Below are 21,697 nucleotides of genomic sequence, written 5' to 3'. Positions count from 1 at the left end.
GCAACAGATGTTTAAACTTGCTTCAGCTGCAATTAAAACAAAGTCTTTGTGCTACAGAATCTGTTTTAAAGCTCTGCATAGTTCTGTTTCTCAGTGGCTGTTCTTCTGGTAAGGCTAGACAAGTGCTTTTCACCTTAGGCCCTCTCCCTCAACTCTCCACTGTTTCATACAAAGGAACTTTAATGAATGTGCGTCTTTAACCCACCAAAGCATCTGCAATTTCCTCACTAAGTCACTTCTCACTGGGCCTAACAAAACAAATCAAATGTGGAGCTCCTGGGTCAAGTCAGAGCATGACTTCTCAGTAGACAAAATTTAAAAATTATGCATCCAGTCATTCTAAAAAGAGATTTTAAATATTTTTGTAGCAAAAAGCAAGCGAGCTGTAGCAAGTATAGTTCAGAACAGCTAAAGGTTTAAACAATAAGACAATACTTAATACAGTAAGTTCAACTACTAAAATAGTGCAGGGGGCAAGAAAAAGACAAAGTGTTCAACAAAACATTTTTAGGTGATGTAACTTTACTTAAGTAGATGGTAACAAAGGTCACTTGTTGACAGCAGTTGTCTTGGAGGTTTAGTAAACAGAACTATATTATTGTTCCAGTGTATTGCAATTTGGGCCTTGTTTCCAGGGAGGTTAATTTTTAAATTTTCCTTTACATTCATGAAATACCATATTCCACAAAGAGCCCTCTTAAAGCCAGTGGTCCTGATTTTCATTTATATAAGACATTCTTTGTATTTCTTTGTGATTGTATAGAGGCATTAAGAAGGCCTAAACTCCAGCTAGGTAATGTAACACTACCTCATTCACTATAATATGTTGTCAAACCAAAGTGAGTTTAGAAAAAAAAAAATAGAGTTACCATCCAGTGTTTGTAGAGCTTTTTCTCATCAATTAGTAGTGACACGTTATTTTCATGGCATGTAGTTTGATGAGTGTTAATTAAGAATGAAGAGTATTTTCTTGTCATTGAAGTACTAAGGTAAGTAGATGTTTGAATATTAACTTGGTGGTAGGCAGTATAATTTGTAAATCACACTTTTCTAGTGTGACAGTCCACATAATTCATACGATGAGTGAGCTGAGAGGCTGGATGTCTTTCAGAAAGATGCATGGGCAGACTTTGTGTTGTGGGGGTGACTTTCAGGCAAAATTAACAAATCCAGTGACAGAATGTCTTCTTAACTCATAAATCTCTAGGGAATTTTCAGTTTTAGCCTGGAGCACTCTTTGTATGCATGTCAGTGAACTTAAAATCAAAGCCTTTTGCCTGGCCTACAGGTAAGGAAATGCATCATGAGAATAGGATACCTTCCAACACTAAGGATTCCTTATAATTTTCCACTGAACACCTCAAGGTTAATACTGTAGCAACAAGACTCTCACAGTGGAATGTGTTGAACAGTCCTTTCCTGATTAATGCTGTACTTCTTCAGGAAGGATATAAAGGTCAAGGTTAGGAGGACTACAGTGATTTACTACCAGGAATCTGTTAGGTACTTTGAAGGGTGTTATTCAAATATCTGCTTTATTTCCAAACATGGCTGAACTTGGCTTGGGTGGTTTTGATTCCAAGGCTGTTGGAAAGGAGAGAGCAACAGAATTGTTACTGTTACAAAAAAACGGATAAATAAACTTCTCAAAGGGCCCTTCTAGTCTAGATGGCAAGTGTCAGGCCCTTCTGACTTCTGCAGTTCATAATGTCCTAATGACACATGGTATCCCACCACTGGCTCTCCACAGTGTGCCCCAGAGTACTACCATGCTGTCAGACAAATCAGCATCTGACTAAGTTTATTTCTAGTGATATATAAGGAAAATTGATTTCCATTCATTGTAAAACAATTTACCCCTTAGCTGGGGGCAGCTTTCATCAACTCAAAAGTAATGAAATAATGATGGTAGATTAACAGATTATTTCTAATTTATTCACCTCTAGTTTTCTAGAGGAGCAAGTATAAGAACTAAAAAAACTATTAGGTTCTTTTTTAGATGTTTGAAATGTTTTTTAAGAAGCCCCTGGACTTAGTGATCTACCCATGCGATAGGATATTATTGAAAAAGTCAGTTTCAGTTTCTATATATTCTTAGTGTAATAAATCTAGACATGTAGTGGTCTAATTTATATAAAAACTTATCTGATCTGCTTCTACATTATTCTTTTTCAAAACATTTACATGCTTCTTGTATCTATTTGGCTTAATATTTCAGGTGAAAACTAAGAAAATTCTAGTGTGGGGTTTTTTTTAACTCTAAAACAAACATTAGAAGATGTATCTTATTTTAAATTATTGCAGTTTAAGCAGTACTTTCTATGGTCTTTCTATGGCATGTCCAGCAAAACTTCATGAAGCCATCTTAACGGAAGTATGTCAAATTATTCCCCTTGAGATAGTTATGCATGAAAAGACAAAGTAGGAGTTATGATCTCTCTTGCTAAATGCAAACTCTTATTAAATGTGCATATTGTTCCTACAGTCAAACTTCACTGGCTGTAAAAGAATCATGAGGAAGATATGTGGTTTTTTTCACCATTCTTATTTCTAGGAGTCAAACACAGAATGGACAGGGTAGCTTTACTGATGTGTAGTGACTATTGGCTTTGAAAATTATTTTAGTTAAATTTTGGTCCATTATCTCAGTCTTTCATGCTTTATCATCTTGTAGAAGTAGCTGGAGAACAATTTAAAAATGGACAGATATTTGGCATTTGGGAATAATCTTTCCCTCATGAAATGGATTGATGGAGACTAAAATGTCTGTTAAAATAATAACCTAGAGTATCTGTAGGTCCACTGGACCGATATGCTTAGGAGCAATGTCATGTCACCTCTCTCCCTGCTAACTCCTTTATTCATCATCTGTCTTCTTAGGCTTAAAAGAAGCACCTTTAAGATCAGAGAATTTAAGTATAAACGATCTCTGGTATCATGTTCTCATCATTCTGATATTTTCACAATCACAGAACTAAACTGGAAACAACTAGGTCATTAATGCAATGTTTCTTAACTGTACCACCATGTAGATCACTTAAAATTAAAAAGAAAAAAATAAATAAATCTATCTTTCTTACATATAGCAGATTTTAAAGATAATTCTTGAAAGCAGCTTCGAGGAAAAATCATAAAATTTTGTCAGTAAAATTTAGGATTCACTACGTCAGGCAGTAGCAATGATTTTCAAACAGTTCTACATTAGCAAGCAAGGAAGATCTCTGCCAGGAACTTCATGATGAATCTTTTGGAATTAAGATGCAAAATGGAACGATATAGAGAGAAGGTCAATGAGAGCTTGTGTGAGACCTTATCAGGCAAGACTTTTTGTTACTCTCTCCTTGTGTCATCTTTTCTGTGGGTGCAAAAGGGTTGTAAAAGTTAATGATTTAAGAACAGCAAAATCCTGTGATGAAATCTTGCCTGTAGTATTTCAGTTTAGTTTGAAAGATTAAGAACAGATGCTTCTTGAACTATGTATTGAAAGGTGAATTGGTTACTCTGTATTTCCAGATACATTCTATAAGAATTTGTGGATAATGTGCAGGACTCTATTGGTTCTATGGGAAAGATGAAATTGCATGTTATTTTTACCATTAGTCTTTGACTTGATCATCACTAGTGAAAATAAAAAAATGTGGTATCATACTAGCTTGTAAAACTTCCCAAATATAAACTTGTTCTGCAATGTACAATTTGAGAATTGTTAAAATTGTTAAAAACCTGACTTGGACCATTAATAAGCACCATCTGTTAAATGGCCATATAAGATTTTTACATCCAAAAAGAATGCACAAAAAGATTATTTTAACGTTAAATATCACGGATAGATTTTTTTATCTAAATAATGTTCTCCCATGTTTTAAGATTAAATGTTGTGACTGATTAAAATATGTGCATTTTCATACATAGAGCCAGACAACAGTTTTTTAGCAGTGTTTATTTTTGTAAAAAAAAAAAAAAAAGCCAGTGAATTTCAAAGGAAGTTATCATATCTGTCTTTAGATTGCACACTTTTAAACAAAAATAATACAGAGTGGAAAATGGGAAAAAAAATAAAAACACCACATTTTTATGTTGCTACTTCAAAATAACACCTAAATCTATGAACGCTCAAAATGAAAATATATATATCGAGAATGCTAAAATGTCTATTGTACATTATCTACAAAATATATGTTCTAATCCAGCCACAAATCATCAGAAAATACTTTGATACATGAGAAAAGCTATAAACATAAGAACATTTTGGAGGGAAATAACACACATAAAAGCTCATTAAATAATTACAACAACAAATAAATAGTTTGTTCAGCTTTACTTTTTGATTGCTGCCATGCATATTTTAATTTTTGGTATACTGGGATAAGAGAAAGGTCAGCATGCAAGGCATTTTTTTTAGAATGAATCTGAAAGCAGGTACTAGGTGGTGTATTTTTAAGCTGTTGTCAGAAGTTCCTTAAACATTATATAGAAGGCAATAGATGTGATAACTGTTCTCATGAAAACACACTGTGAAGCATCTTTTTACAAAATAGACTTCAGTGAACGTTCATGGCAAATTTTCTTTGCTTCCACAGCTGGAGACAATGTAAAAGTTTATAGGGTGAGTTTAGAAGGCTTGTGTTGTTCCCCATCTTGAGCATTTGGAAAATCACTCAAAAGGTCCATATGCTGAGAATGCCCCTTTTGATTTTGGTCAAAGCAATAAGCATGTAAGTGTCAACTGAGAGCAGAGCAATGGCAGACTTGTCTTTAAGCAGTCAGAACGGTAAAGCAAATGGTTACAGGTGAGTTCAATTTTGGCAGGAGGAGAGGGAGATAAGAGAGGAGAGAGAGTCTGACTTCTAACTTGTAGTATGTTTGCTGGATTTACTGGCTCTTTTCCTCTCTTTGTGGTGCTGGATAGGTTTTGCTTGAGAGGTTCCCTCAAAGTTGTGGCTGGACTCATTGTGCTGCCTGGTGTATCGCTTGCACTTGCAGGCTGTGACCACAGTTATTTTGTAGGTTCTTATACTTCCATCCTGACACTGAAGCTGGATCCTCTGGGTGCGAGTTTTATCATTGACACATCTCCACTCCTGCGAGCTCCGCCTGCTCCAGTACTTGGTTCCATAACCTCCTCCAATCCAGTTGGGAAGCAGTGGCAAAGGGAGGCATTCACCAGCGCACACCAGCTCCTTCAGCGGATTGATGCTGGTGCACTGCCCATCTGAAATGTACTTGGTGGATCTCAGTTCCCGACAGCCAACTTGAACACGATCTGCAGAATGCACACAATAATAAACACTGAGATTCAGAATGGAGAGGTTTCCTTAATCAGTCATTTTGACATCAACAAGCCATGTTTTGCAGAAATTAAAGCAGGCTGTAATCTTTACAGACCATCTCTTTACTGTTGTGCCCCCCAAGGGCCTCAAGCACTGATGGTATCTCTGGGTATTACCACAGCATAAAGAAATCGTAATGATATGCACATCAGCAGTTGTGGCAGAAGAGGCAATTTTATTCTCTATCCTTCTTCTCAGGGACATACCTTTTAGAAGAGAAAAAATGCCCCAAGGGAAGAAATGTTTCCTGATTGTTCTCAGTCTCAGGACTCTGCTCTGTGATGTGTAGAACAATTATGTTGGATTGTTAGCACGGGGGGAAATAGTGCTTTGGAAACTTTTTATATGCTTTTAAATGAATTTCAAATAGTTTGTTTCTTCTCATTCCACAGCTACAGTGGACTGAGTCTCCCATGAGCACTGCTGCTCTGAACACAGATAGTGCAGAAGTGATAACAGCTGGAGTTACCAGGGAATGGTGTTGTGCATGCAAAGTTTGAATGATTAGCAGTAATTATTTCAGAGTGGTCATTTTGCCCTCAGGGTAACACCATCTTTGTATCTGTTGTAGTCTTTATATTATAACATAGAGGATCCTTCAAATTCTCCCAGGCAACTGGCATAGAATGAACATGCAGAGCTTCTCATACAGGCATGTTTGTACCCGTCTGTATGTGCAGCTCTGCACCCTGCAATAAACACAACTGTTTATTTCAGTAATTACACTTTGAAATAAACGCCCACAGTGCGCTTAATTTTAATAAGCAATCTTTACTGGCTATACTCTCCCTCTTTCTGAAAGACAATTACGGCGCAGATTCTACACACAATGCAATTAACTAACGCCTTTAAAATAGAAGTAATTACTAGAAACATTTTAGAATGAATCATAGAAGGCTTTGAAGGTACATCTACATATCACAGCTAGAGGCTGCTTCTGTTTCTACTTGGATTTTTGGAAGCAAGTTCGGTACGGAGACACAGAGTTAAGATCACTTCACCCTGTCCCCTCTGTCTCAGGATGGGCAATCAAGAGGGACTGTAAATCTGCAGGCTGATCCGAGGGGCTCTTTCCAGGACTGTTCTCCTGCCTGCCTTGAGGAAAGATTCAAGGTTGCCTTCCTGCAGCTGCACTCAGGAATGTACCTCGAAGCAGCTGGTCACAGATATGAGTTTGTCTGTCCTTCTGTTTTTATGTCTTGCCTGGCTCAGCTTTTTTCCAGTGACAGCTCATTGACGGTGAATACCTACGGGCTGCTTCAGTAATCTCATAATGATGAGATGCTTCCTGTGCACTTAAACCCTTAGCATTCATAGAAGCTGACACACCTGGCTTAGCTGAAAGGTATCAGTGTCACTTTTTGCCTTCACTTTCCAGGGATGACGCTATTTTTATCAAATCCTTGTGGGTGGGTTGGTGTGTGTATGTATGTGTGTGTGTCTCTATTTGGATTTCTTTCATTTTAAGGAGGCGGGCAGGGGAGGGAACAGATAAAGTCAGCAGAAGGTTTCCAGGTCCACATGTATCTGACATAATATAACTCAGCAGGAAAAGACTAGGTATAAAGAGGCAAGTTAGAGCAGAGATCATAGGTAAATTATGAGCTGATTTGTTTACTTTCGCTGGAGGTGTTTAGCAGGTAAATGCTACAGCAGGAAGTAAAACTAAACAGCGGGAACAAAATTCAGAGTTTTTTATTGCATTTGAAAAGTAGCCCAGACGCCTCCACTGCCCACAGTGGGAGGGTGAGTTAAGAAAGCGAGGGCTTTGGACATGCCTCTCACTCCTTTTCCTTGATCTTGCTTCCCCGCCGGTTAACCCACAAAACCCGGCGTTCCTGGATGTACATCCCGCAGGAAGTAACCTGCCCGAGAGAGCCGGTCCTACAGGACTCGCACGGGGGAGGGAGGCTTTGCTGGGGGCCGCCCGGCCGAGCGCATCCCAGCCGGGACCCAGCCGCAGCATCTTCCCTTCCCCCGGCTTCCCCGGGGCGCCGGTTCCCGGTAGCGCCGCACTCGCGGGGGCAAAGCGCGCTGCAGCGGGCGCCGCGGCCGGGGGGCTCCGCTCCCGGGGCCGGGCTGGGAGGAGCCGCCGCCGCCGGAGGGCGCGGGACGCGCTGGAGGTGCCGCCGGTAGGATACTCACTGTTACGGTCGGATCCAGTGCTGGTGTAGTGCCTGCCTCCATTCCTGGCTTGATTTAACGTGCTGTTGCTGCTTGGGCTCGCTGCAGCAGGTTTAACAACGTGGGAATAAAGTATCTCTGTGGCATCGTTCTTGAAAGCCAAGTAGCTTTTCGTGAAGATGCAAGCTAGGAGAAAGCCGTAGAAGTGGATGGCAGGGAGAAGCATGGCTGGCTCAGTCTCTGACAGAGCTGGATGAAATCTTTTTCTTCTGCTTCTTCTGGGTAACTCTGAAATTGCTCTTGAAGGTTTCCTTTATATATTCAGAGAGGCTTGGCATTCGTTCAGGTGTAAAGTTGTGGATAGCTTCAGAATGAAAACCCACAAAAGGGGTGGGATCCCTACATGAGCCTGTGGAGACTTTCACCAATCGGAGAGAAGACTGCAGTAAAGGAGGAGTTAGATGTGCTAATTGCAGGGTTCCTATTTGGGGCTTTGGAGGGTATTGGAAAACTCTGAGGCACCACACAGCAGCATTCGGGTTGAGAAGTAGAGGCTGCCGGCTCTGCCCTATGGTTCCGTATGGCCCTGCATGCCTGGCGTTTTTACGTGATGTGACTAACACGGTGTCAGTCTCTCTTGCTCCTTTTATGCAAAGTTCCGTCTCCTCTTCTCGCATGTGACTTTCAGAACACTTTCCAGCTCTGTAAGGATGCAAAAGTTTATAGAACTTACAGAAGACTTCTAGTTACACAAATGATGTCTGCTATATTCCAAGAACGCTTAAAAAAATATATTGTGAATAATTTAAAGCTGCCTCTAGATGCTTTAAATTATGCAGCTTTGATCAACAAGGAGCACTGCTAGAGAAACTACTTGTTTTAGAGGAATATGCTCTCCCTGGTGTGCAGAGTTACAAGTATTTCTGTATCACCACACATAAAAAGCATCTCCTCTAGGCTCCTTAGTACAAACATATCCATATTCATAGCCTCTCTCTATACTCATTCACCAAACAAGTCTTTTTTAGTTTTGTACGTTGCCTAGAGCATTCTTCTATTTTTAATATATTATTTCATGTGATAAAGAAAACAAAGTGGAAAGAATACTCCTTATTTTGGCATACCATTTTACTGTGACACAGATTTATTTGATTTTACAGAAAATTACATGGCCCAAATCCAAACGCTAGTGTAAATTGAGATGTTGTCAACAGGCCAATGCTTGTCTGCATCATGGTGAACACTCTGAAGATTTTTGTTATAAATTAAGTAACGGTGATCAACACTGAAAGCTCTAGTGTTCTAATTAAAAGGAAACACTTTTATTGGGAAAAATCATGACCGTGCAGGAGGTCACTTTATGTAAAGGTTAGACTCTAATTGCACTTACAATCTTTGTAACCAAGTTGATATCTATAGAGTCATCCTGGATTTTATTTGCCGTAATGGAAGCAAAACTGGAACACAGGTCAGTTACCCCTACTGTCAGGGTCAAAATCTTGTTCAGAAAAGAAAACTTTGTTTCATCGTAGTCACAGGTGGAAGTGTATCAGCAACCCTTTCCACTTGCATCACTAGGAAAGTTACCCTGGATTTCAGCAGGGGTAAGTACAGATCCACAGTCAGTGCCAAATGGATAGTCTTCACTTAAAAGACACAGGAAAAACAGGAGTGTTGCAAGGTGAAGTGAGTTTTACTGGCAGGGCTGTGTGTGGGGAAGTGGAGTTGATTGCCTGCATCTATTATGACTAGCCCAACCCAGTTCTGGAATAACAAGAATGTTGCAAGGCAGAGTGAGATCTTTCAGCAGAGTGATGTACGGAGGAGTGGGATCACTGCTAACCCCTGACAGAGCTCCAAGTTCCATTCTCATGAAACATCTTATTTAACCACAAAAGCAAAGATGTGCATTTTACCTTCTCTTTAAAAAAGCAGGAAGATATGTACATTACAGACTGTTAGTATTTTAGTAATATTTTTCTTCAGCAGCAGCTAACCAAAGGTCTACTTCGTCTGTGTTGAAGTCCTACCCATTTTTTCTCATATTCAAAGACCATACAGATCTTCACACATCTCACCTTCCCTACAGAATAGTTTCTGTGCTGATCTGAGCCAATATAATTAAAAAACATGGAACCCATTTTCCAGTTATCCACAGTACCTGTGGCTATCAGTCAGAGGACCTGTTTGTAGTAGAAATATTTTCTCACATTAGACAAGATTTAGAAAAGTCAGAAGTTTCCCTGAGAACTGTTTTCTTTGAAATAAGACATGTAATCTTCTCACAGGAAAAATGAATGGGACCTTGCAGTGTCTGTAGGACTAGGTCTGCAAGGAGCTTGCTAAGCCTGAACCTTTTCAGCTTTCAATGAAAGCTAAAAATCATCCTTTCAAATTTGGGCTATATGAAAGCATTAGGTTTGTCACATACTTGTCTTGGTCTTATCACTTAGAGAAGGAAGACATCAAGACAAGCCTCTTACAGCCTTTGTAAAGGAAAAGTTTGGCTCCAAATTTGTTATAGGAAAAATAATACAGATTATCTTTTTTTCTGTGCACTAGACACACAGTAGACAATTTAATTTGTATTTTCCATTTGTTACAAATATTGCATGAAAATTTCATTATTTAAGTTCCTTGGTCAGTACTGTCAGCCTCCCTGCTTTGAAAGGTAAGCAACCTTCTGAGGAGTTTTTCAGTTAATTTGATTTATACTTTATTTTGTCAAACCTGGAGCTTGCAGTGTTTCACTTTTTCTAAATCTTCCTGAGAGAGATTAGAAGTCACATGAAGGGAAGGGATGCTGATCAGTCAAATTTGGTTATTCTTCCTGAGTGAACTTCACAATCAAAAGGTGTTTCTTAATGCTTAGCTTACAATGGGTTCCTAGACTTAAAATATTTTTTGCTATCATTAATTAGATGATCATGATAAGTTTTCGAAAGTAAGGGGTATAAGTTATCTTTCTACCCTCCAAAATAGACTTATGCAATACATAGTCTGTCCTTATTCTACTCAGATTTGATGGCTTGTGTAGAACATTGCTCTGTGCTTAATCTCTAATATTGGCCATAAGGAATATATTACACATGGTCTTTGAAGTCTGTACTGGCTTCCTTTTTGCCTCTGGGCATAACTCAGGATGTTCTTATTGATCTATAAAACCCTATATGCTTTGAGTCCTAGGCAATAAATTCTGTCTCCTTTATCTTCCATTATGACGCTTCAGATCAGCCGGGGCAGCGTGACTCTACCTGAGTGTCTGGAGAGGTTGAATGCTCAGTGTGAAAGGCCCAGGATTTCATTGCTCCGAAGGATCCAGGAGAGATCCATTCTGCTGCTTGCCATGGTGTAAAGGCCATTGTTTGGTGAGATCCTTGGAAGATGATGGTGGGGAATGTGCAGGGGTGAAACCCCTTAGCCAGATTAATTTAAACGTTTGTACATGTACCCAGGGATAAAGTGCTACATTTAACTACATGTTTTTTTCAAATTAATAGCCCTGCTTCTTAATGGACCTAAACAGAGTGGTAAAGCCATCATCAGTCTTCCAAGGGAATGGTATCCAGAGTTATCCAACCCTTAAGTCTTGTGTTCTCCATTTTCTGTAACAGAAAGAAACACATTTATCTCAATGGATGCAGAATAATACAAGGCATACGTTCTGTAAAGATCTCAAAAGAGAATTCCCTTCCTCATGGTCATTTATAAGTCTGTCAGGATCCCATTCTCTGTGTTTCTTAGACACTATAATGATGTCCAAAGGGCAAAGTTTTGTGTGGAGTGCACACACCTGTCTAGCAGCTCAAAACAGCCACAGGGAATAGAAGGGTATGCACTGACAAGTACAAATGACTGCTGGAGAGCCTTCACATTGCAAACCACATGATCACTGAACACGCACAAATAGGAAGGAATTCCCAATTTTTCATATAACTTTGGCCTGCCTAGATTTAATAATAACAGGAAAATGACATAGTTAGAATGAAGACTGCAAAGAAAGAAAGTTTCAAAATTAATTTTTATATTTTTATTGTTAGTCCCAAAGAGAAGACCATTAGGACTCTGCATTGCTGACTTGTTTCCAAAGGCAGATACTTTGAGAATAAGTACAGGCTCAGATAAATGACTGCAAAAAAGAAACTGACATTTATTACTTTGCACCTTAAAACAGAAATGACTGTCAGGCTATTTTCTGTTAAGCAATAAGCATATTAGTAATGTACTTCAAAGCAGCATAGAATGTGATTTGGAACATGATAAGAGAACTTGTCTGAAAGTGAGGTAAAATTATAATAAATGCAACTGTTGAGAACTTGTAAGCTGTTGTGCAACAAGTTAGCATAGTTTTAAAAGCTCATACAGAAAACATGTTAGAGAACCAAGATACCCCCCCATAAATTCTCAAACCAAAGATTTTTTGAATACTGAGGTTTTTCTATACTAAGTGGTATTTTTTAATTTTCTCACAAAATTACATTTAAGACATTCAATGGAAAACATAACATATATTCTCATTAATGAGAACGACTAATTAGTTCTGATTTATGTCTTCATCTCCCTAAGATTTTGTATTACAATTTTATTTCTTTCTACTCGCTCTTATACATAATGTAGACAGAATAATTTAGGTCAGGCTGTGGCTTCAAAGGAGGCAATTTATCACTTTTATTGAAAAAGACATTAAATACAGACTGTAAAGGGGGAAATATTTAACCTTATTTTGAAATTTTAGGAAAATTTACAGTAAAGAACTGTCTGCACTAATTATAATTGCCACCTCTTTTTGAGCATTTGCAATATGATTTTAAGACCAGATTGAAGACAGTGTGGCTGCTTATAATCCAAAATATGTTTTATGATTTTCTGCATATATTGAAGAAGAAAGAAAAGCAAACCAGGGGTTTACAATTTTTTTTTTTTTTTTTTTTTTTTTTTAAGTAATAGAATAGCAGCTTTTTTTTATTTGAGGTAACATTTTTGGAAACTCTTAGGTGACACTGAAATGTAACACATATATTTTAAGGAGATTTAGGGCAATAAGGCAGGATTTTTTAATATACATAGACACTGAAGTCAACTGGACTTCATTGTCTACATACTTTCTAAAATGTTGCCCTAAGGAGTGAAAGTCCTATTGATTTTCAGTGAGCCAGTCGCTTAAATGCTTTTGAAAATTTTACCCTCAGGTTAAAATTCTGAAACTCCTACTCAGAGTTAAGCAGGCAAAGTCCCATCAACACGCCCCAGTTGCAAATAAAATAGAAACTGAGGAAAGGTTTTGAAGTCTGTCTTGTTTCTTTACATATAATTAACTGAACTCTTAATATATCACTATGTTTCAGTAAGCTGCTTTGTGTTTCTAATTACGTGGTCTGAAATGATTACAGTGTATTTAAAAAATGCACACTCTACAACAAACCAGCTAAGGAAATCTGGCATAGTTTCAGGATTTCCTAGGCGAACACTTGCCAAACCTGTTGTTAGATCCAAAGTCATAATTTAAAAACAAGCCCACAAGGTATCTGGAAGAAGATCCCTCTTTCCTTCCTTCTGCTCCCTCTCCCACTCTCTTACAAGGAGATCGCTTCACCTTATCAAAACAGAACAGTTACTGACATTTGTTTCCTGGTAAGAAACCTATCCATGCTACATTCAGATTTTAGATTTGGCTAGTGCATATTGTTATTAAAAAAAAAAAAAAAGGTTCACCAAGAACGTTAGTGTCCACATTCTTCAATCAGATAAACATGCACAACTCCCTACTGAAATTAAGGAAGTACCTGAGGGCAAAACCTGTCCCCAAATTAGAATTTTAATAATTGTAATACTGTGTAATTCTTTCCCTGCCAAAAGGCAGAAATGGCCCATCCTGTACAACAAATTCAGACTTACCATGTGATCGGTATCAAGGTTTCACTTGTAACCCATGCACCAGAATATAATTGAATGAAGCGTATGCACTTTATTTTATTAAAATTAATCCATCCAATGTTATGGTGCATTTGTACAGTATTGAAAATCTCTTACTTGCACATGTAGGATCAGCTATAATAGAGCAAATATTTCCACATTTTCACTCCAAACACAGTTTTAAATTCTGGGAACCTTACTTAAAATGGAGATCTATCTCTCTCTCAAAGGATCTAAAACAATATAATTTCATGTGTAGCTTTTTACTCTCAGCTGCTGATATTTCCTTGCTACCTGAAGCTAGTTTCAGACACCTCATTCTTTTTCAAGTCCCAAACTGTTTCGTGCAATCAATGAATAAGGCTGGATGAAATTAAGACACAGAACCAAGTATCACCTGCCCACGCAGACACTACAGCCCATCCAGACTTCCTTTCCAGCAATTCTAATTCCCTGGAATTCACACATAAAAGAAAATGTAACACAGAGAGATGACAGATCCCTGCTAATTGAAGATCTCTTCACTGGAATGCTCCAGGATCTCTTTTAAATCAATAAAATTACATTTTTACTAAACTAAGGTTTTGTAAGACTTTACTATGACTACAGTACAGCCCTAACAAACAAGGCAGCAAAATGCACACTGAGAGTCAGGTTTCCAAAATTCTAGGGCTAAGTGCTTTACAGATTTTTAGGCTTTTTTACAGTGGGAACATTTTGGCTTTGCTGTTGACTCACGTACACAAATATAATATATAGAAACACATGCACACTCAGTTTGGCTAAGAGTGTGAAAAATGCTATTGCTATAAAGTTGAGAGGTGGGAATGAATTTTCAGTACATTCCACTCATTCTCCAGGTTGTATGTAAAATTTAATATCAAAACACTTCAGGGAAGAACAAAGAATGGAAACGCTCTGCAGCAGTAGATGTCAAGATTTCAAAATCTCTTCTTCAAAGTCAGAAAAAAATCCTCACATTCTGAGACTCCTTATGGAAGAAATTTCAGAGAAAAAAGAAAATCTAACCAGAAGTTACTTCTCGGTATTGATTTTTTCTTCAATTAGTCTTGACTTTTAATAATGGCAGTTCAACAGCAGCAGGATAGTCTCAGGTTTTAAAGGATTATTTATCTTATTTATCTTATTTATCTTATTTATCTTATTTATCTTATTTATCTTATTATTTATCTTATCCAAGCTTAGATGTCTCTTAGTATACCTCTATGGTAATAGACAATTATTAGCTATACTTGCTTAATCACAGAGTTTTAAGCAAAACCATCCTCTAGCCCGAAGTTCGGTGGGATTTCAGTCTTCAGCTAATGCTCCATATATGATCACAACCAATTAGCACTTAGAATTAAAATGTAGTTAAAGTAATATGGTTAAAAAACAACTTAACAATGAGGCTGCTGTCAGCAGAGATAATGAGCAATGATGAATTTAAAATGACTACTTCTCTAGAGGTTCAACTTTGTCCGTACTGTTCATAACTGACCACAACTGTAGTTCTTGTCACTACTACACCTGACATCAGTGTCCAGAAGCTGAATAGGCTCCACAACAAACGTATGTTACCCCATAATCAAAACCTTGTCACTGTTCATGTCTGTAAACTTCAGGCAACAAAGATACTCTTTTTCCAATGTGAAACATGGCCGTCGTGACAGGGATTCATTTTGGGACTTCAGTCTTAAAATCTATTTGGAATTACAGACTGATTTAGATGTCATATAAACAGTATTCAGGAAAGCAAATGTCAGAATGTTCCATTTGTTCACTTGGTCTTTCTGAAATTCTTCAAAGCTTTTTAGACAATTGCTTTTCTAAAATGTATCCTAACAGGAAAACATTATACAAATAAAGTTTTCATAACTGTCAACATCTGAATTTGTTTTTCAGCAGGAATATTTCCAATACATTTTCGCTCTGAGGACAAACAATAGTGTCTCCCTTCTGGTAGTTTTCCTCTAAAATGTAGCTCTCATCTCACAGCTTCATGCTTGCCTGATTAGAACAACATAATGATTTTTACTGTAAATGGAAAATCCTGCAGGTGAAAATCTCTGGCATGATTCTTCCCTGATGGTAGCCAGACTGGGCTCCTGTAAGTCCAGGAGATGCAGGTTTCCTTTTTAAGGTTAGATGTAACAAGCCACCTTTGCATCGACATCCAGTAAGAGATGGTGTTTTGCTGTGTGCGCCTGACCTGCATACTGTTTTTTTCTAGTTAGTTGCTACCTCTTGGGAGGGTAGCACCATCAAATCTTGCCTTCCAGCTTCCAGAGTTTTGCATCACAGTTGCTCATTTCCACCCAGCTGTTGTGTAGCCACATGGAATTAGGGCCCCATATTGAATCCTGAGTTCTGTGGCAAACTCAGGCAAGCTGCTGGAGCATGAGGGGTGTGATAATGGCTGCCTGGCATTTCTGTGTCTGCCCCCCTCGTTCCTCTGTATGGGAAGCCCCTTTAGCAACCCACAGAAGAGACAGAAGGAATCTCCCCAGAGATTTTTTTGCACAGCTGAAGCTTCAAGAGGGGAAAAGTATTTGAGATACTTATAAAATCATAAAGAGCTAGTGAATCAGGCAGATCCAGGAGGCAATTCGAGGACACATTTTATAAGATAGGTATTCTAAGGAGACTTTGTTATCTACTAGGTGGCAATGCACTTCTCACCCGTTTGTGTAAAAAAGGAGTGGAAAAGAATTTTAGTAGTTTCTATGGCAGATGAAAGTACTTGTTGCTGTAGAGTTCCTTCCATAGTAAAGAACCATATCTGTGAGGGGTTTTTTTCCTTTAAATAAATTACTTAAAGGAAAATTACTTAAAAATTACTTTAAAACTCTGTATGTGCAAGAAGTTATAGCATAATTTCTGTTTTATAATTGTAGACAATATCAGTAAATGCTGTTATATCTCAAAGGCCTACCTGAACTTCTAGGTTGCGCCCACTCTTGCCTATATCCAGGTTTACATCTTCTTAGATAACTGTACCGCATGTACACATGTGGCATGTGATAAATTGTGCATAGAATAGCTACATTGTGCTCCTTCTAAAAAATAAGAGAGAACATAAAAGAAGGATATCTTACTCAGAATGAAATATTTTGTTCTAGGCAACCCAATACATAATTATTGTCAACACTCAGTATCATGATGAGGTTTGTTAAAAAAGCACTAAAACTGAACTACTGGAACTAATTTACCAATAAGACTTTAATGACTTTCGCTGTTCTTAAGTCATGTGAGGAAAGTGGTTATTTTATTGCTATTAATTTAGTTAACAAGTATAAACAAAAATGAATGGATATTATCATTACTAAGGACAGAGGTGTATGTGGCCATGAAATACTTAACTTTATTTTACATTATAGAAAACCCTTGCTGTCAAGAATAAACTGTTTAAAATAGACAATTTCTTTTATAAATGCTTTTATATAATGCTTTTACTGCAGCATTAACTTCCTCTAAAGGTCCAATTCAAACCTTGTTGAAGTCAATAGAAAACCTTCAATTGTCATAAAGGAAGTTGGGTTTAGAGCATCCACACAGGAAAACAATCACCAAGAGACTAGCTGGTAGTGTTCCAATAGTCTGTGTTCATAGCGTGCACATTAAAATAACTTAAAACATCTGTCCAGTAGGTGGCATATGAGATCTCATAGTTTAAAACATAAATAAAGCTATGGCATGTCACCATCAACACAGGAAAATGGTTTTTCACCAGTTAGGTCTAAAAGGCCAATATGAACTATAACTGTCTATATGCAGAAACCAATGTTGTCTTTTTATTAGCTTTTATTTAATTAGCATTATTAGATTCACATTTCCATGTTATTAATAAAAAACTCACCATGTTTATTAATAGCATGGTTATAAAATATTTGATTCATCCAGCTTGTTAAAAATAGTTTACATTTTTCAGTTTTTCCATTACTTAATGTTTATTACTTATGTCAGCACACTTGTGCTTGTAATGTGGTGGCAGTCCTTCCCAAGTCCTCATTCCAGACATCTGAGGGACAACTTAGTTTCTCATTCTTCCTGACAGAACTCTACTTTGCTTAGAGGTCAATAGTGAACGCATAATTCCCTAGAAGCGCCTTGTCCTGCTATATGCATTGCTTCCTATGGACATTCCATGCTGAGGCTCCAATTTCATCCTCATGCGACATGCAGTGATGCCACTGTAAGAAATCTGGGATTGTCCTTTAAATGAAGGCTTGGGAATTCTCCGTTCCCATTCGAGTCCTCTTCGCATCACTAACTGTTCTTTATTTTGATACAATAGGTAACGACGTAGCAGTGACTTAATACTGCATCACCACATCAGACTAAACCCCACTTTGTGAAACTACAATTCCTGAAAGAACTTGAAAATATCTTCATTATCCCACACACAAAGATTAAAGGAAGGAAGACAGTCCCAGGAATACAGAGGCTGCTTAATGTAATCATACTTCAGGATTACTCTTGGTTATTAAGGTCCTTTTTGGCTAGGGATGTTGCAGGGGATTGAAGTCGCTCATTGTTTGCCTTATTACCTTCAGCAAAACATCTGAGGAGCAGGAACACTGAGTTTGCTCTCCAAACCTAGCCTTCAGCTTTGTGGCGCGCATAATCTCTGCATGGTAAAAGTTCAGGCTGTATCCTGAACCCTAATTGGTTTGGGCTCCAGCATCAAAAGTTGGCAGTGTACTTGAAAATATCTCATTAATCTAATCTCGTGATTTTGGGGCCATTACCATGTTTTTTATGTCTAGGATTTGCATTTGTGGATCTCAGAATATTCTCAAGACCTAACTCTCCCATAATTCACACCACAAACCCTTAAACTAATACCAAGGCGTTATTTTAGCATGAGTGCCAGGATGTGGAAAAACTCTCACTACATTCAGAAACCCAGATTATACCCAGTAGCTTTGTGTGGGCCAAGCTTTTGTTCAGGCAGGCTGCCTGGCCTGCACCCAGGCAAAATCAATCATAGTAATGGTTCATCAGCTAGTACTGGGAGGTTGTTTCTCTTTACAGCGGTGTAGATTATTTAAAACCAAGCTGTGAGTGGGCTACGTACAGAAGTATTGATGGAAAATTTGTGGGGCATGTGGCTTAGTGTGCGTATGTGTGCAGTCAAACCCTCTTTTCAGTTTGTAGTCTAGACGTGGCCTTATGGCTTGGATTTGGAAATACTGAACCTCACAGAGATGAAAGTAGGGTTTTATACCCTAAGGCAGATGGGTTGGAATGTGGAGAAAACCTAATAATGCAGGTTACTTTAAAGTCTGCAGTATGACTGTGGTCAATCCCGCTCTTTTAAATGGGGAGGGGGAAATTTCATCTCATCAAAATTTGGCAGGTACAATTCAAGATAAATAGTTTCAATCTCTAGTGACTGTGGTTTGGAAACAAAATTAAGCTTCTAATAAATTTCTGTAAATTTTCTTTCCAAACGTTCTGCTAAACACAACTTCTCTCTTGGAGGCAGCTGTAATAATACAATCTTTGACATTCATAAAGTGCTTTTCATCCTGAAAATTCCCAACAGACTTTGCAAACTGCTTTTGTTCAAAATCACCTAAATGTGACTAAACTGCATGGGCAGCAGCAACCAGACATGGAAGCACAACACATACCCTGGACCATGGAAGTTTTGGCCAAAAACGCTGAACTAAAATTCTATTGCTATTGAAAGAATAATACTGGAATGGCCAGGACCCTGGATTTTCAAAATATTCAGATGACTGTAAATATTATCAGTCCACTAAGTACCTTGGAAGGTAGAAAAAGTGAAATGGTTTGGTTGGGACTGGACTAGTAAGAGCCAGGGTGTGTTAAAACTAATGCTTAGAGTGTTAGGCTTTCCGTGCCACATATATCTGGATATTAGTTCCAGCTCTCTCTGTTTTGCATGCAGATGAGACAGTTGTCAGGTACAAAGCCTTTAAAGAGGCTGCAGACAGGCAAAAGCACTTTCCTACAAGAAAGCGATGAACTTGATGTTACTAGCAACCATTTGCCAGACTGTTATGCTCTGTTAAAAATAGAAAATATTAAATGTAGCGGTAATTTAGAAAGAAAATAAGTACTGCATGCGAGCAACTAATACAAGTAATAGTATTGGGTGAATGTATATGTTAAGATCATGAGCTTTTTTGTTGCAGTGGAAATAAAATGGAGAATATAGTGAGTGTTCATTTTGTTAGCTTGCAAAACTGTCATATAGCATTATATTTGGCATCAAGCATGTTGAAAGATCCAAAAATGCTCGATGCAAGTTAGAACTCAAATGTCTACTTCTTGAGAAGAAAGAGCTCTCACGGAGTTCACCTAAATTGTGCATAAGTGAGGCAGGATGCAGCTTGCTGAAGAGTGGCTGCACCATTCACTGAAGTGCTGTTAAGACTGGATTTAGTATGTGGCATTAGAAATAGTAAATCAATTGAAACTGCATTTTTGTGCATTAAAACAAAAGTCTCAATAAAATAAAAATGTATTTCACCAGAAGAAATATTACACTGATTGTTGTTTTCTGCCTCACTCCTGCCAAAGGGATAGTCCTTATCCAAGCATTTTAAGTGAATTATCAATAGAACACTTATGGACAAAGCACAGCTCATGTGGTGTAGATAATAAACGTGTATAGAAAACATTTTAAAATGTACATTTTCTTTTTCCCTTTCTAATTGTAAACTATAACAGACATAATTCTCCTCTCCTTCCCCCCCCCCCAATCTTTTTAATGAGTTTTGGAAGAACTCTCTTAAAATTGGACCATTTTCATTGTTAAAGAAAGTAATGATAACAATTGATGTTGTTTCTTGGGACCTATTGTTCATGAAAATTGTTGGGTATTTTTCTTTTCCATACAGGGTCTACTGGCCAAGTTGTGTGTTGTTCTCTGCCACAGGCTGTGAAGTTCTTTATACAGTATTTATTTGTTTAAAGGCTAACTGTTTAGAAAAAGAGAAGGAAAATACTCTATTTCTTTTTAAGTTCATGGAATGCAAATTTTTCTTGTTTCTGAGATTGTATTTGCAGGAGAAACATATAAAAAAGGAAAACTGATTTTGCCCGAAGTCTTTAAATGAGCCAAAGAAAATCAGCTGTCCACTTTGGTTGCTTCATGAGGATGGTTTAGTTTCTATCAGCTTTACATTTGTTTGAAAAAGTCACTAACGCAAGCTGCTATTTTTCATTAGAGCCCAAGAAACTGAGATTATGGAAGCCACAAAAAATTATGCAAATTATTCATTTTAGAAGCTACAGATATGGCAAAGTATTTGACACACACATAAAAAGTATTTAAATGTTATTTGTTACTATTTTTTTAATGGAAGAGTAAACAGAGCATGGACCCAATTTTATTGCATTTCCCAATGCATTTTTAATATTGGAAAGACAGAGAAGATTGCTAGTTGATTGTATACAATATATCCAGGTACTTTTGTACCAACCTTCATAACCTGTATTTGACTGAAGAGTGTGTTTCAGAAAGGCACTGAGATGTGAAGGAAGCAGATGCAGAATCCATCTCTTCAGCTAATTCAGACATTCACCCTTGCCATTAAGAATGTGTGTCTTATCCATAGTCTGAAGGTTTGGACTTCCATTTTTTTGGCCGCAAAAATATTTCTTATCTGTAATATGACCTGGTACTGTCCCTTGTAAAGGTACAGGCACATTAGGTTTCAGTAATCTGTAAGCTTTTATTTCTCTCTCATTTAAAGCTGTTCAGTCTCTCAGACAGCTATCAAGCTACTTAGCTGAACACAAATGAGTTCTTTTTGTCTTTAAGACTATGGTATCAGGCCTACTATACAGAGAGTACAAAACATCAAGGCATTCATGACAAAAATCTATTTTAAGAATGGTGCTGTCAAATTCTCAGCAGTATCAAAGTGAATAATTCCTTTAAAAAATGGTTATATGTGTCTCCACCTTTTACAAGCTTTGCTTCACCACGCAAATAGATACTGCTGGAAAATTAGGTGGCTGAGGCAGCCCCCCCCTTGCCCCTGTTTTTTGACATGTAAAGGTTATATAGCAAAAACTGTGCCCATTTGAGGCTGGTCGATGATTTTTCATTGGGTGCTGGGCATTTTTGCCTCTGCACAGTCCAGTTATGCATTATACAGAATCATTAGACTGATTTCATTGAAATGTACTGGTTTATGAATTAGTAATGCAGATGTTGTCTTTGATTCTAAAGCTAGACACAAATCAGGAGGTTGGTGCTTTCATAGACATGAAACTAAAACCTTCCTAGAACTTGTGGGATGAAGGTTGGTGTCATTTGATGTGAACTGGGGGCAAGGTTACATGTT

General features: G+C 37.8%; 1 protein-coding gene across 1 annotated transcript; it reads right to left on the bottom strand.

Annotated features, from left to right (window-relative positions):
- Positions 1 to 4,847: 4,847 nt before the first annotated feature.
- On the bottom strand, positions 4,848 to 7,792 carry SOSTDC1 (sclerostin domain containing 1; the record flags this gene model as incomplete). Its single annotated transcript, XM_082045168.1, has 2 exons — positions 7,476 to 7,792; positions 4,848 to 5,263 (listed from the first exon to the last, which is right to left on the bottom strand). Exons 1-2 carry the CDS (start codon positions 7,678 to 7,680, stop codon positions 4,848 to 4,850), a joined length of 621 nt encoding a protein of 206 aa, XP_081901294.1. The 5' UTR covers positions 7,681 to 7,792.
- Positions 7,793 to 21,697: the final 13,905 nt, after the last annotated feature.

The sequence above is a fragment of the Streptopelia decaocto genome, assembly GCF_964273445.1.
Source record: "Streptopelia decaocto genome assembly, chromosome: 2".
Taxonomy (NCBI): Eukaryota; Metazoa; Chordata; class Aves; order Columbiformes; family Columbidae; genus Streptopelia; species Streptopelia decaocto.
The sequence above is the reverse complement of the archived record's forward strand: the minus strand, read 5'-3'. Positions and strand labels throughout refer to the sequence as shown.